This window comes from Suhomyces tanzawaensis (genome assembly GCF_001661415.1).
Source record: "Suhomyces tanzawaensis NRRL Y-17324 unplaced genomic scaffold CANTAscaffold_10, whole genome shotgun sequence".
Taxonomy (NCBI): Eukaryota; Fungi; Ascomycota; class Pichiomycetes; order Serinales; family Debaryomycetaceae; genus Suhomyces; species Suhomyces tanzawaensis.
The window spans coordinates 49,670-65,409 of record NW_017963645.1 but is presented as its reverse complement, the minus strand read 5'-3'; the positions used below and the strand labels follow the sequence as shown (position 1 = coordinate 65,409).

At 49.0% G+C, this 15,740-nt stretch overlaps 5 protein-coding genes across 5 annotated transcripts; 2 read left to right on the top strand and 3 right to left on the bottom strand.

Annotated features, from left to right (window-relative positions):
- Positions 1-1,010: 1,010 nt before the first annotated feature.
- On the top strand, positions 1,011-3,386 carry CANTADRAFT_8530 (Golgi transport complex subunit; the record flags this gene model as incomplete). The annotated part of the gene is made up of 1 exon (XM_020211308.1): positions 1,011-3,386. One exon carries the CDS (start codon positions 1,011-1,013, stop codon positions 3,384-3,386), a length of 2,376 nt encoding a protein of 791 aa, XP_020061758.1.
- Positions 3,387-3,847: 461 nt separating this feature from the next.
- On the bottom strand, positions 3,848-5,703 carry CANTADRAFT_147959 (2-(3-amino-3-carboxypropyl)histidine synthase). Its single transcript, XM_020206319.1, has one exon. It carries the CDS (start codon positions 5,548-5,550, stop codon positions 4,309-4,311), a length of 1,242 nt encoding a protein of 413 aa, XP_020061757.1. The 5' UTR covers positions 5,551-5,703; the 3' UTR covers positions 3,848-4,308.
- A 153-nt stretch (positions 5,704-5,856) lies between these two features.
- CANTADRAFT_57887 (Hsp90 cochaperone) lies at positions 5,857-7,350 on the top strand (the record flags this gene model as incomplete). Its single annotated transcript, XM_020210741.1, has 1 exon — positions 5,857-7,350. One exon carries the CDS (start codon positions 5,857-5,859, stop codon positions 7,348-7,350), a length of 1,494 nt encoding a protein of 497 aa, XP_020061756.1.
- Positions 7,351-8,499: 1,149 nt separating this feature from the next.
- CANTADRAFT_8527 (uncharacterized protein) lies at positions 8,500-9,981 on the bottom strand (the record flags this gene model as incomplete). Its single annotated transcript, XM_020211307.1, has 1 exon — positions 8,500-9,981. The coding sequence occupies one exon, from the start codon at positions 9,979-9,981 to the stop codon at positions 8,500-8,502; it is 1,482 nt and encodes a 493-aa protein (XP_020061755.1).
- Positions 9,982-13,563: 3,582 nt separating this feature from the next.
- Positions 13,564-15,570, bottom strand: CANTADRAFT_39038 (uncharacterized protein; the record flags this gene model as incomplete). Its single annotated transcript, XM_020208778.1, has 3 exons — positions 13,564-13,750; positions 13,811-13,938; positions 15,544-15,570. Coding segments are annotated over 3 exons (342 nt in total), but the record flags the coding sequence as incomplete, so codon positions are not given.
- Between the last annotated feature and the right edge of the window lie 170 nt (positions 15,571-15,740).

The following is a 15,740-nucleotide window of genomic DNA, read 5'->3' as shown; positions in this document are numbered from 1 at the left end:
TGGTACCATTTTGATGTATGATGTGTTCCTCTTTCTCGTCTTCAGGCAACGATTGTTCAGTTGTTTTTGGCTCTTCGGGGGTCTCCTCCACTTCCTGGGGCTCGTTGCTAGCCTTGTCGTCGGACTTGGCCTTGGACTTCTTGTTCTTTTTGGCCATTATCTGGAGAAATCAACCGTCAATTCACACCTACTGAAGTATGGACAGCTATCATTATTGGTGACGCACGACTGGCGCGAGATTTGCAGCTTACCAGTGGGGACTCCATAGAGGAAGGAGAGGGGGGAGAGAGAGCGGAACTAGCAGTATGGATGTTTCACTGAATGGGTGTATCAGAGTGGGCAGTGGAATTGAACGGAACATGTTCCAAAACGGTGGAAGTGTGGCTGTGCCCCCATACGTAGCCATTAAATGCGCTGGAGCCGAACCTGTATTTGTCTCGAATGCACATTATTAATTAGTTAGTTAGAATTATAGCATATAGATAGAAGTGTAATAGTGCTGTAGGTGTCAATTCTCGGTTATGCTTTGGGAGCGTCAAAAAGGCCCCAAGTGGGTTCGTGGGTTACTCTACAGGCTGCGAAATAGACTGAAAAATTGGCACTAATTGAATAGAAATATTTGTTAGTTACATAGTATGTTAGTTACCTAGTATAGCTGCAGGTACTGCACTGCAGCATAATTATGGTCACTGGTGGAATGTATGGATCCAGTAGGGTAGGAATTGTTGCTACCAGAATAATATTGGCTGGAAAGAAGTCGATTTTCCAAATTTTCCACTTTTTGACATTTTTGAAAAAAGACTAACACGAGCATTACAGCCTTGATAGCCCTTCTACTCTTGCTGATATCGAAATCTACTCTCCCTAACCAGCGGAACCGCTGCAATTGCCGAAACACCAGCAGTTGCCGTGCTATACTTCCATACAACCCACGTGACCAACCACGTGACCACACACCCAACACGTCGTTTAATCACCAACCTTCTACATCCATTCCTCAATTGCACGCCATGGACTTCATAGACTTCGACTCGTTCCTGGACCTGGCAAAGCCAGGCACCACTTCAAACCTCCCACAGCCACAACCTGCACTTTCGCTTCCCATCTCCTCCAACATAGAAACGTTTGGCAAACGATTCACTAACTTGAACAACTTGACCAGAAACTTATTGAGTCTCGATGATAAGCTGAATGAACCTTCCCAGCCACATGAGCCTGTGAGAGAGAGCGAGTTGGCTCGGAAATACGCCCAGTTGTCAATAGACTTGTTGAAGAAACAACACCAACACCAACAGAATGGAGATGATGGAACAGGAACTGATCCCAGTGCAGTGCCTGCCACCACGTCCTCCTCTGCTACAGCATCGTTGTCTTCCAGACTCTCGCGTGTGTTTAATAACCAGTTGAATGACAGTCTCACCAGGGAAATCTTTAACACGTTGGAGGACAAGTTTCCTGAAACCGATAGCATAAAAGAGTTGATCGAGCCAGGATCCACGGGATCGCTTGCAAGAAAGAGATTGAGGGGAAAGGTAGAGGGCGAGTTAGTCAAGAACCAGACCCTGGTTCTCAAGGAGTACCAGCCAGTGATGTCGCAGTTGAAAGCACTCGAAGAAAGCCTCTCAAGATTGAACCAGCTCAACGAATCGTTGAATTCGAAGGTCGACAAGAACTTCGAGACATCCAACAGCTTCAACTCCAAAATCAAAGCCTTGACGGACGAGAAGAAAATGATTTCGTTGAAGAAAAACTTGTTGATTGGGTTCAAAGAGAAGTTCACATTGAACGAGTACGAGCAGTACGTGTTGAGTTCGGGTGATATAAACGACGAGTTCTTCCAGGTGTTGAAGAAAGCAGAACAAATCAACGAGAACTGTTCTATTCTTCTTGCAATCGATAACCCCCAACTAGGACTCAAAATCATGTCCAAAATCAACCAATTGATCAACACTTCAATAGACCGGATCATATCCTTCTGCAACAAGACCCTCTCCAATTTGTACTCGTTGAACTCAAAGTCAAAGTTGCTCACCTTGCACCAGTGCTTGAGATTCTTGAAGAATAAGTTGAACTATTTCAATACAATCATGGCTCTGTTCACGGAATCAAGATCGAAAATCTTGATTGATGAATTTTTGAGCGAAACCAGCACCGATGGAAAGAAATCCGGCGACCATGATTCGTATCATGGCGGAAACTCACGTCCAGTCTTTATTTCAGAAAACGACACCGTGAGGTATATTGGAGATTTGTTGGCTTATGTTCACTCTGTGGTGGTTAATGAAACCGACTTGATTGCTTCAATATTTACTATTGAAGGATTGGACACTCAGGAGAAGGCGGAGTTTGATCAAATCATAAATCAAATCAAGGATGAGGTGTTGAAATCAATGGCCAGACCCGTAAAATCGAGAATTAATCAGGTTGTTTCGTCTGAAACAAAATTATTGACCATTTACTCGATTTTCAACTTGGTTGAGCTTTACTCCTTGATGCTATCCAAGCAACTCAGTTCATCCAATGAGCTTTTGAGAACTATAAACGAGTTGATTAAGTCCTCCAGAGATCGTATCTTGGATGTCATTAACTCCAGATTCTTAACCATCAAGAATAGTAACCTGGCAGTGTTGGAGCTCAATTTTGATCTACAACCACCCGAATGGATCATTGAATATTTTGCAGACTTGTTACCCATTTTGGACCAAATTGTCTCGTCTAGTACTTCAACTTCAACCGTTTTAAACTTCAACGAAAAAGAAAACAAGGAGTTCCTTAGTCTCATAATTGACAGACCCATTGAGATATTCAACGAGCATGTACAAACCAACAAGCTCTTCAACGTCAAACAGGACCAGCTAATCTTAAGACAGAACTTCCTCGACTTGATTCTTTCAAAGATTATCCCCATAAGCATTCTCAGTGACAAAGTTTTGGAGTTGAACGAACAGATTTCCGGCCTCACCAAAGAATTGACTCAAATTCAATTGGACTACTTGCTCAAAGGATGTCTATTGTATGACCACTTCAATATCATAAACATGATTTATCCATTCAATGACGAAGAAAGCGGAGATGATTTCGAGCCTGCAATTTATGAGGCCATTAAAGAGAACAAACTCTTCAACATACAAGAAATGGCCAAGGTCAACGTGCTGGTGCAGGAATTCTTGCCTAATGCGTTGTTGGAAATCCAGAGATCATTATTGAAATTAAACTCTCCAATGGTTGTGAATGATATTGTAAATGATTCGGGGGAAGAGTTTGTTAAGTTTTATCACAAGTTCGGTTTGGTAGTGAAGAACTTCTTGGACTTTGATTTTACTTGGTCGCAGAACGAGGTTAGCCTTTTATTAGGTGGCCAGAACGAGGGAGTTCTCATTCAATAAGGTAGAGAGGTGATAGATGCCCCATAAAAGGAGGGGAAAAATTGAAGAGAACAAAACATCATCCATACTCGAGAAAAGCTGAGTTTACTAATGGAATTGATTACTTCAAAGAATGCACTGAGTGGAAGGAAGGGGATAAACGAGGCAAAAGTGCAATGGAGCAAAAACCAACTGCAATAGCGAATGATCGGAAAAAGTCTGGGGAGGATGCATTATACTACAAACAGTGACTTTGTTATAGACTTGACCGGTATTATCTACTTTATCAAATAAAAGTCAATGAATCTTCAACAGGTAATTTGGATTCTCCACAATTCTGGATATCTTTGAGTTACTGTACAAACCACTTCAGTGCTACTGTGAATACTTGATATCTATGAATTACTATACATTACATGCTTGCTGGATACTCAAGATGAATTCGTCCGCAATCATATCAGAGGACGATAGACACCAGAGCTTGAGGGAGCGCTATGAAGCTCAGGTTGGTGGGCAGAAATGATGAAACAAGTAGCGACGAAAGATGTTGAAGTTGAAGGAAGAGCTCAGTGGAAGACGATCATCATAGGTATGAGCTAAGAGGTATTCTTGAAATGTTCATCCAGATCAGAACACGAGGCAGGCAGCATTCTCCGACGCTGATGACGGAGCAGCTTCAACTGAGTGCTCACCTGGATTACCAACTTTTCACAGGATAGTCATGATTTCACCTGGATATTCACGTTGCAATTCACCTGAAAAGCATCTATAATAAATGAAACTTGCACAAACCTAAGACAATACGTTGCAATTCACCTGAATACCAAAAAAGAATTTAAAAGTCACCTAATAAGTTGACTTCACTTGGTAATTACGTTCTTCACTGACATTCACCGTTCACTTGACATGTTTTCACCTGTTCAAATTGATTTACTCCGTGAACTCACTTGCCACCCCTTCCATACCCATCCTTTCCATAATAGTCCATCCGGTACATTCCTCCCTCCCAGTACTCGTCCTTGCCCATCATCACCATCGCCTCGTACGGCGTGAGCAACGGCTTGTCGAACGCATAGCCCCAGTCGATCGACAACCGTGGACATGCAACTTGTACAAACGCATCGATATCGTCAAACATAGCTAGTTTTTGGGGAAAGATCTCACTCAAGATAATCTTGACCACTTGGAACCCTTTTTCCTGTAGACTGTGCTCGAGTTTGGCCAACGTCACAGGGTTGCCCTGGCGTCCCAATGCTCCGAGAATCAACCCGATTTTGCCAGCTTTCTGGGCCTTTGCGATGGCGTCGTCCCGCACTCTAACCATCTGGTCCTGGTCGTAGTATTCGCGTGTGAACTTGCGTGAGTATGGATCATATCTATAGGCAGGGATGTCTGGGTTGTGGATCAACGAGCTCTCGAGGTGGAACCGTCCATCTCCCACGTAGACGGTGGCGCTGATTTGGCTCTTGTCGAGCCTGACGGAAGTGCACCCCAAGACCTCGCCTTTGGACAATGGCCTGATCTGAGGAGCGATGATATAGAGCGGTTTTTCTGGGTCGTTTTGGAGCTTTTCGCGGATGCTGTGGATGGTGGGATTGAACTGAATGGTGCCAAAAGTGGCAAGCTGGGAGCCCTGTGGGAAGTTCAACTTGAGGGTGTTGATCAAGTGGGTCTCGTCGATGTTGATGGTGACGAACACGTAGAGCACTTTGATCGCAGTGATGTCGATAGGCACCAAGCACAGATGGGCGTAGTGGATGATGAAATCGCAATCCAAGGCTCGTGCGGTGTAGTCGTCGATGCAGCAGGCTCCGTACGACACGTCACCCATGATGACAATCTCTACCAGGCAGAACTGCTCCAAGATATCGGAGATCACCATCGAGTACATCAAGAGACCCTCAGGCATCTGGAGAGCCACACGTTTGGCGCCGTTTTTGCGGATGTTCCACACGGTCTTGTGGATCTCGAAGTTGTAGTTGGACGGCAACAAGCGGATGGCCTCGTTGAGCTCGGCATCTTCGGTGATTTCCGAGGGGATCTGGTTCATGATTCTTCCTATGGGTCTGCGGTCGTTCTTGACCAACTGTTGGCCGTTTTTTGCGGGCTCGGCCAGCACTTCGGGGCTGGTTCTGCCGACGAACCGCCTTCTGGGGACCTTGAGCTTCTCTGCCACGGGTGCCATCGGGGAATACAGGAATATGGTGTGGAGTGGAAAAATGTAGTGATGGAACTTACGTGAGAGGAGTATTAGTAAGCGCTTACTAAGCACTCTTTGGTGTCTTCTTGCATGGCTTGGTTTGCTGGCTCTTCACCCTGCCCGGGATAGTCTGGAACACAGCCCTCTTCACCCTCTGTCTCTAGTTTCTCCGCAAACCTCCTCCCCTGGGCGTAGCCGTCTCCTCTTGGTGGGACCTCATCGCCTCGGTCACGTGCGCTACTATCTCATCACCAATTGGTAGCTACTCCATCAATACAACTTCACCCTGCCATGATCACACCATTCTTCACGGTCTCCCAAGACGACGAGTATGTCTACATTGACGTCAAGGTATCGCATGTGCGGTTTTCGTCCGCCAGTGTGGAAATGGTCGTGGACAACGACACCTTCATCTTCAGCATGGCTCCATACTACTTGAGGCTCAGATTCCCCCATGCTTGCGTCGACGACGAGCGAGCCTCTGCCAGCTTCGATTCGCCCAGCGAATGCGTCAAGATCAAAGTTCCAAAGGAGCAAAAAGGTCAGTTTTTCCCCGATTTGGACTTGAGTACCAAACTTTTAGCCAGAAGAACAGCACTCAGTGAGGCTGACCTCCACGAGCAGGGTGCCAAAGTGGCCGAAACTCAGCCTGGAGGTTCCCGTCCGCTCATCCAAGAGCTTGATGTCGAAAATAGCGTTCCAGACACCCAGGCAAAAGCGGTGTTGGAAGAAGGAGAGAAGTTCAGCTGGGAAATATCGCAAGAACAAACGCAAGAACAGCCAGAATTGACTGGAAACAAGTACGGCTTCAACAATCAGTACGACAACATCGTGGGAGTGTCACTCTCGGCCGGTAACGATATCAACGAGCTCGGAGACCCCGAATCCACTCCAGACGTAGACAGGATCTTGGAGCGATTGATCAAGGAGAACATCAAGTTCGATCCCGAGTTCTACGCCGCAGACTACATCATGGAGAAGTACCCCAGTCCCGACGACGACAAGATGATCCGCGAGCTCATTGAGTGGAAGAACCCAACCACTCGGAAATTCTTGAAATGGTACAAGGCCCAGCAAGAAAAGCCAGAGAACGAGCGAGAGCAGATCATGGCTGTCGAGTTCTCCAAGGATGAGCAGGAGAAAATGATGAATCTTCCCAGAAAGTCGTACTTGATCGACGAGTCCTACAAACCACAGTTGTTGATCCTCTTGGTTAACCTCTTGTTCTCGTACCATTTCGACCTCAGAGAGACAGAAGGTGACCACAACATCGAGAGTGCATGGACAGTGGGCAAAATCACCCCTCAAATATGTTTTCTCGACTCCAAAATATCTATCCCCAATCCCAACAACGCTGATAATGTGTTGAAGTCTGCAGTTGTGACGGGCGTGAGAAGAGCCTTATCGTATCCGCTCCACAGAAACTACAATATGGTGCTCAAGGTGTGGGAAGACGTCTACTATAACCTCAGAGGCGGCAAGAGACTCGTGCTAAAGTCGTTGCTCGACTTGAAGGAGTTGTTCCGTTTCCACGACGTCTACTACGTGTACGACAAGATCTGGCTCGAGGACTTGTGTGCCTGGTTGATCAGCGATGGGCTCTCGGAGGCTACCATCCGGTACTTGGCCCATGACTTACGGAAGGAGTACACCTCGTTGCAGAAGGCAGACATCACGTTTGAGAAGGTTGATGGATCAGGCGAAGATGACGAGATGACTGCGTTGGACTTGAATGACATCGAGGTGATGGCTGAAGAGCTGTACCATGCGTACGCTGCCAGCTAATTAGATAAAAAGGTTCATAGACCAGTTGAACCATGCTGTATACTAGGTATTTACTCCAAAAATAGGGAATAAATTAGTGAAATGTATTATTCGTAATATCTTGTTGAGGAAATTCGAGAAGCTCAAAAACAGCACACATTTGTATTAGCTAAAGTTCCATGTAGAAAAGAGGTGCTTCCTTTAAGATTGAGGGGAAGTATACAAGTAAGGATGTATCTATTTGAGCTGAGAAAATCTAGCCAGTTGATGTTGTCCTTTTAAAAAATAATAGAATTAATTAAATGTGGGAGAAATAGTACCGGATCAGTGAATACCGGAAAAATCGGTTTGATGGATAATATTATTCGCAGTGATAGACAATTTGCACCCATCTTTTGCCATGTCAACTGTCTGTCTTTGGCGTAGACAATGCCACAATAGAACAATGCCCTGTTGGATATTGCTGCGTACGTATTTGGAAAATCCCTTATTATCTACTAAGGTGATATATAATAGTCTAGTATAAATAATATTCACCTGCAAGTGGGTAGATGATTATTGACCCGGCCAGTCTTCAAAAAATAATTCCCACTACTTCAGTCTAACCTACGTTCAATAGTAGAGTGCGCTAATGGAGGGCAGTTCAAGCCCAGTCACTTTGAAACAGGTAATTGACAATATGATTGGATGATAGCATTTTATTCACCACCTTAGTTGCCACCTTTCGCCACTTTATTCACCACCTTTCACCATCGAATTACACGAGAACAGCTGAGTAATATTATTCCACAGATAATGTGCCTGATTCACCCTTCCATCGTATTGTGCTGGCAAGACTGTTGTGGACACAAAATTTAGACGAGTCGCAGATGGATGCAATAGACACAGACGAGCATAGAGAAATAGTGTAGGGCCTAGCAACATGGATTAGTCTATAAACTCACTCAATCAAACTACTTGTTATTTACATCACTAACCTCACACTATGAAGAGCTCACCGTGCGTCTAGTTCGAGGACATGAGGACTCAAAGAAGGGACCAACCGAGTTGTGTTTCCACACCGTTATTCTGGTCCGACTTGTTTCCAGGAGATTTTCCACCTTTGGTATCATTATTCTGAGATGAGCCGGGTTAAAGGTTGGACCAGGCATGGATTGGACTTCCACCTGTTCATCGGGTGTAAGGCGAGAGGATGTCGTGCGGATAGCGCCCCACATTCAGCAGCTGGCGCCTGTGGCCTGGCGGATTGGAGCTGGCATCCACGATGTCCTCGTTGGGATCGTCGCGTGGCACCACCAGGCTGGTGTCTGCGCTGTTCAAGTCGTCGATGGTGGAGTCCATGGTCATGCTGGTTTCCTCCTCGATGGTGTCGTTAGTGTTACGCTCGCGTTCGACTTGGGGATTGAAGGGCGTGGTGGGACCTTCGCCTGGTACCGATTCCGAGCTGGACTTGTGCCTTTTGTGGGTATTTTGGGGTGGTTGGAGCTGGGGTTGAACTCGGAACGGGTTTCCCAGGCCGATATTGGGGCCCTGTCCTGGACCCTCGGGTTTCCAGTGGTGGAACTGGATGATGTGCTGGAACGAGGTCATCGACTCTTGCGACGGTGGCTGGTTCAGCTTACTTTGTTTATGCAATGGTTGGGCTGGAACAGGATTGACCTGGATGGTCGACGTTCCGCCCTGGGCCTGTGAGGCTTGCGATGCAGCTGGAGTTCCAGAAGCGGCCCCAGAAGTGGCTCCTGGGCCTGTGGTGGAGCCCTTGGCTTTTTGCGCCTGGGTTTCCGACCGCGTGCTTCTACTGGATGATTCCACTGGCATCGAATAGTGCCGGGAGTGTCGCGTTTTGCGGGTGTTGGAGGTGACGCTTCTGTATGGAGTGGTGGGAAGAGCCAAGTTTGCCACGGCAGCAGCCCCGATTTTGGCAGGCAGAAGCGGTCTTCTCGACGGGTTCAACGTGGGCGAGGGACCTCCTCCGAACTTGAAGCCTATGGGAGGTCCCGTGGGGGTGATGTCGAAGTCTCTGCTCGAGGAGCGCGAGTGGGAAGCATCTTTACCTTCCAATTCCTCGCTGATAACGGGAATTGGCACCGGTTTGGGCGTTTGCACGGGTGTAGTCTTGGTCTGGGGCTGCTGGTGGCTCGCCAGAGGCGCCAGGGACGCCTGTGGCGGCACAGGCGCGGGAGGAAGGTCACCCACACACATCAACGGGATCAAATTGACGGGGATCTGGGCCCTCAATGCATTTTGTAGGATGGTCAAGTTCTTGGACGCGATCTCGAGCTTGTAGAACTCCTGTTTGGTGCGTTCCTGCTCGCTTCGTAGCTTGACGCTCTCGATGTATGCCTGTTCTGAGTACGGAAACGAGGACACCGACGGACCAAGCAACGACAAGAGTCCTGTGGACGAGATGTCGGGAGGGACAGGGGTGTGGCCCTCTGACTTGGCTGTGGGGTGGGACGACGGGATGGAGGTGTGGATGGAGGAGGCAGGCTGGTGGGAAGACGCCAGCGACGGAGGCGCCAGCGACGAAGGTGCCAGAAACAGAGGTGCTTGCGATGCAGATGCTGCTTCCTGGAACCTGCCGATGAGCGAGTGGACGCTCATGCCACTGGCGGGTACTGTTGTTCTTTCTCGTGTTCTGTCACGGCTCATGGCGACTCGGCGTGACCGTAGCGAGGACGGGAAGGATGGATGGAGGGAGCTGCCGTGGGGATAGGGGAGATGCCGTGGTTGCCGTGGGGACGCCGTCAGAATACCGTGAATATGCTGGGGGAGGGTGCCTTGGAGTTATGTTTGCAATGAAGATGCGCGTTGGTGGTGGTAGGCTAGGGGGGCCAGGGAGAGCTAGGGAGAGCTAGTGAGAGTGCGGGAGCGTAGGGCGAAAGGTGTAGGGAGAGCGCGCGGTACAGTAGCCTACATGTTAACACCATGGATAGCTGTAATAACCATTGGTGTATCGGTAGTAGACATTACATTGGCGTATCGGTAGTAGACCTGACTATTGATCTTTGACTGCTGATCCTTGTAGCTGTGCAATTATCATAGTTAGATGTAATTCATGGCCAATAGGGGAAAGCATGCTAGCGAGCGCTAGCGTGGGTGGCACCGCGGATGGTACGGCGGTGGCAATGCCTCCAGCGAGGATTCCAGGGACGCTACGTCCAGACACAGGGACAATAGCACAGTGAGGCTACTCCCAGGGACGCTATGTCCACAGCGAGGCTACGCCTCGCCCAATTACCTCCCACCACCCTCCTTGCTCAGCAATCCCAGCTGTACCATTTGGGACAAGTCGGTACCGCATTGGGACGCATTGGGACGCACCTGCCCACGCCAGCTCTGCCCCAATTGGACCCCACCGTTCCACCACCAGCGAGCCTGCGGATCTCTCTTTGGGATGCCACCCTTCATTAGCGGCTTGGTGTGCATGCTTGTTGTGGATCTGGCTTCGAGTATCGGTCTAGATCGCTCTCGAAGGGGCCCAGGGGCTTCTGATCACGCGCAGAAGGGGCAACTGGGGAGGCAGCGAACGTTGCTTGCGCTCGAGATGTCTGCGAGGAAGATGAAATGGGGGTCTGGCAGTGGAAAGGGCTACGAATAGGTGGAGGGGAGCTGGCGTGGTGGAGGTCACTACGAGCAGTGGAAGCTTGCTGGTACTTCCGTGGTGGAGGGATGGGAGTGAGGATGGTGACTGAACTTCGATTGCGGCTGGGCCTCGGAGTGCTTCTGCGCAGCCTGGAATTCCATTGTGCACTCCTTCCAGAAGGATTCGGGAGAATTGTTGGAAACAGGATGGAGGTGGGGCTGGAACATCTAGGGGCTACTAGACTATACAGGGTGCTACTATACAGGGCGGTTTTCCTGGATTGGTAATCCTTTGCTGATATCTCGAGTATCTCTTGATCGTTAACTCATTTCTGCGTAGTTAACCTTAATTTTCTCTCAATCCCTGACTTTCTCTGTAATCCCTATATCTAGTATACGAACCACTGGAGATGGGGGCGTTTTACTATAGGTGAGCCATTCTATCCAGTTCTGTTGTGCATTTAGGTGAGTTATTTTGGCGTGCTATTTATATCGAGCGGATTATTAATATCAGCTGTGTATTAATGTCAGCTGTATTATTAATAGCGTGAGCTATTTAGCCTGCGTGGAAACCCTTGTTTCGGTGTAATGCTTGTATCAAGCGAGGAGCTAATTACTGCTATAATAACCTATAAATGATACTGTAAGGCCGCTCTCCAGCCCAGTTCTAGTGATACGTAACTTACCACACCGAATCCCCTCAAAATTACTAAGCATTGGTGTTAATTAGGTCGGTAGTGATTTGTCACAGGACCCTTCCGGTCTCCAACAACTCACATGAGCTATAAACTACATGAGTACGGAGTTTGGGGCGTTTTACAGGGAAAGCAATATCCACCGTTGCAGGTTGCAGGCCAGTTGATGCATAGATATCTGACAACTTAACTGTATCCATCTTGGTATCTCTTATTCTGGTACTTCAATGGCCCTCCTATTTTGGTGGCTTGAAAATATCCCATAACCTGTCACTTCAACCACAATCCTAAAGTTTTTGTAACTTGAGTACTCTTATTCTGGCAATTCAATAAATTCTCTAAGTCCTTTGTTCTCGTATTATTTTAAACTGATCTACTTCAACTTGAGCAAATGAAGTGCATAAAAAATGTCCCACACTATAAATCTTGATTTGCTGTTAGTTGAAGGTATGTGTTCGGTTCCATTCACACCATCAACTCCTACTGCGAGGACATTCGAGATTGTTTGTCAAAAATTTAGGTACCCGAGTGGTTTGGTTATATAATCTTTGCAATCGTACAAATTCAAGAGTATAATTACTATAGTTTTATTTTCTTCAACAATTGGTATTTGTGATACCAGTAAAGGTATTTTAACTACACTTGGTATTTTGTCTCGGATATTATCTGTTGCCTGAGTCTAATGATCTCTATTTATATCTGCTTGACTCAGGTCACCATCACAATATATTCTTTAACTTATAGGTACGTTTGGATTTCCCAAATGACTAGGAATACTGGCTTCAAATGGCCGATTATCAGTACGTTCGGAGTTATTGCAGCTAAGATGCCTAAATATTTTCTCCTGTCGCCAGCCCAACTTCACTTGCCATCAGTAAAGTTAGTGGCAAATGAATGGAATTTTTAAGAGATGACAACACGGGCAAATGGCTTCGCAAGACAGAGAGGACTATACTAATTAACCATTAGATGAGGATGAAGTAGAAATAAAAATGAATAATGTCCCATTACATGAGCATATTGAACAAATAAGTCTATAATTAATTAATAGTCCAATTACACGAAGGAGTAGAAACGGAAATCACCGAATTGTTTTACAGAATGTTACAAGAGCACATCCTGCTCTTCGTGGATATTACATCGTTATCCCCTCCATCCTCTATACTCGATCTCACCGGTTGTATATTGACACCTATAGACGATAGAACTGAAGAGTAAATACAAACTAAGTCAAAAGATCGTTGATCTTCATGCTGGACCGCCGCAATACCGGCGCCTGGCCGGTATCGGACCTGATATCGTCTTCCTTAGCTGCATAGGCAGGCTCTGCCATGCCTGCTGCGAGCAAAATGGACGAAATGCCCCTGTTGTTCTTGGGAGGCAATTCGGTGTCGCTGGACTCGCCTGTGGTGATTGTGTAGCTTTGACTTGTGGATTCTTCGTGTTCTCCCAGCCCTGCGATTGGCGAGGTGTGGCTGGGCTTGCGGAGCGACTGCAAGCACCGTGATGCCGACACGATGTCCATCATTTCGGGGTCGCCAGGCTGTCTGGCCGGGGCAGACAACGCTGAAGATGCTGACGAAGAGCTGGAGTACGTGGAACCCTGCTGGCCCAACGAATAGCGTGCTAGCTGTGTGTTGATGGGCGTGACAGGCTCGCCTCGCTGGGGGGTATATGACGAGGGAGACTCGCCCCACGAATACATGTATGTGGGTTGGGGCAACGGGAGGAGCTTCCCCTTGGGCTCCTTGAGCCTGGAATCGAACACCAGGGTGCTGGTACGCCTTCGCTTTTCCGGAGATGCAACTTCCTGGTAGCTCCTTCTGGACTCATTTTCATGGAGCTGGGGAGGAACAAAGTAGTCGAGCTGGTGGTGGTCGTGGGGCACGTCGTCCAACTTGAGCTCGCCAAAGCCGCGATCCGACGGCTTGAGGCAGTACTCGGGAAAGTCCACGCCAAAGATTGGAATGAGCTCGTAGCGGATGTAGTAGCAGAAGCGGCGTGCCAACACGCGACAGAGGTTGAACGGCAACCAGGTACCTTGGATCTTGAGGAAGCCGCCTCGAATGCGCTTGATATATGGCTGGTACTGCTTGGGGGTGGACTCAAGGAGCTTGACGATGTCGGCCTTGAGTGACGAACTAGAGGTAGCTGCTGCAGGCGCCAGCGACGCGATGTTGTCGCTGATGGACGCGCTCAACGACGCCTTCCAGATGCCTGTTAAATGGACAAAACCCGTCTCGTAGTCCCAGATGATCCAGTGGTTGTTGACCAGGTACTCGTACACCGTCAAGTAGTTGCGTACAGGGTCGATGGCCAGCGTCAGGTACTTCTTGACCTCGATGGTGGGGTACAAGCCAGTCTTGAGCTCGTGTAGCTTGTTGGGGGGGATTTGGGGGTTGGCGCCCAACTGGTGGGTTGGGTAGTTGATGGTGGAGTTGGAGATCAAGGTGGAAGTTTTGGGCTTTCTGGGCCTGGCAAGCGGGAGCATAGGAGACGCCAAGGTGGTGGTGGAGTTGTTGGGGTTACTGGTGGTGTTGGTGAAGCTTGCGGTGTTGGTGGCGAGACTGTTGAAGTTGGCTGCCTCGTAGGAGTGGGCCTTCTTGTGGGTCCTGAAGGTCGCCTGGGGGGGCCTGGACGTGTAGATGTCCACGTTTGCGGGAGGGAGGAGTGGATGGTGGAGGTAGCTGACGGAGTAGTAGGGGTGGGGCGGGTATTGGTTGAGGGGCTGGGGCGGGAAGTCGTAGGGGGGTGGCCTCGCGGGAGGGTCTGGCGCGCGGTGGTGGGATGGAGGGGCGTAGGGAGGCTGGCGGGGGGTGACCGCCGCGGGATACTGGGAGTAGGGAGATGCTGGGGGATAGTACAGGGGGAGCATGGTGGGAGGGGTGGCGGTGTGAGATGATTCGCTGGGAGTGGTGTGTTTGCAGGGTAGTGAAATAGGGTATAGCTGTACGGGGGTGGTGGGATGATTCTCGGGGGGTAGGATGGTTCTCGGTAGGGGTAGGATGGTTCCCGGTGCGGGTCTCACTGGTAGTGGCAGGGAGAGTGAGACGTCCGGTGGGAGTGGTAGGACGGTGGAAACGTTCCTAGTGCGTAGGGAGATTCAGTGGGAGATTCAGTAGTAGGGGATTCCAGTAAATTCCAGCGGAAGAATGGTTCCAGTGAGTTTCCAGCGGGGGATGATTCGGTAGGCAGGAGATTCAGTGGGAGATTCGGTAGATTCCAGGGGAGGGACGGTTGCAGTGAGTTTCCAGTAGGTGTCGGTCGCACTAGCAGTGGTGCAGAAAAGCCAGTGGTGCTAGCGGTGGTCTAGCGTGGCTAGCAGTGATACTCAGGGTCTAGCGGATGGTGCTAGCTGCGGAATAAATACGCAGCAACTTCAGATACTTGATGTGAAAAACGTTCTGGCCTGGTTTATATATCCACTTGCTGTTCGAATCTGGCTCACTACGCGATAGCAAGCCGTTGATTAAAAGAAACGACGCAGGGAGTTCAGGCAATGAATGCGAAAACTTTAATCACGGCAAGATCAGCCAGGACGCCAGCATATATAAGAGCCCGCACAGGCTTAGAAACGGCGGGGCGGGCATGCCAGTGCAGGACGCAGGTGGGTGGGGCGATGGACGGGAGGGGTGGATCGGGGATTGCGACGAGGAGATGGACTTGCCTGACGAATGTGCGCAGTGGTACCAACGATTGTGGGTAGTGGCACCGACTATTGTGGGTAGTGACCTCCAACTATTGTAGTGTCGATTGTCTCGACGTCCCGTCAGTGCCAATTCAGTTCCTGCTGCCAGGCCGCCTTCACGATTGTCTGCCAAATAGACTCAATTATGGGCACAATAGCCCCAAATGCATGCATGCGCACAATAGCACACTAAACCCACGACTATCTGCATGCCTAGATAGACAATGCCCCTCTCACCAACCACACTCCTCCAGGTGTGACGTGGTGGTGGGGAGGAACACTCGATGGCCCCCAACCGGGACTGGGCGTGGGGGCTCCTACCCAGGTTTTCACCACCGCCAGCCAAGATCACCACACGGAGGGACCTCCAGGTCTAGGCTAATTCCAGTTCGTCTCGAGCCCAATTACCACCTGCCACCGCAAACCTTATTCTGGCTCGGTTG

What these genes read in the sequence shown, in the direction of transcription:
- CANTADRAFT_147959 (XM_020206319.1), bottom strand. Translation starts at nt 5,550, where the DNA reads ATGGCACCCGTGGCAGAGAAGCTCAAGGTCCCCAGAAGGCGGTTCGTC.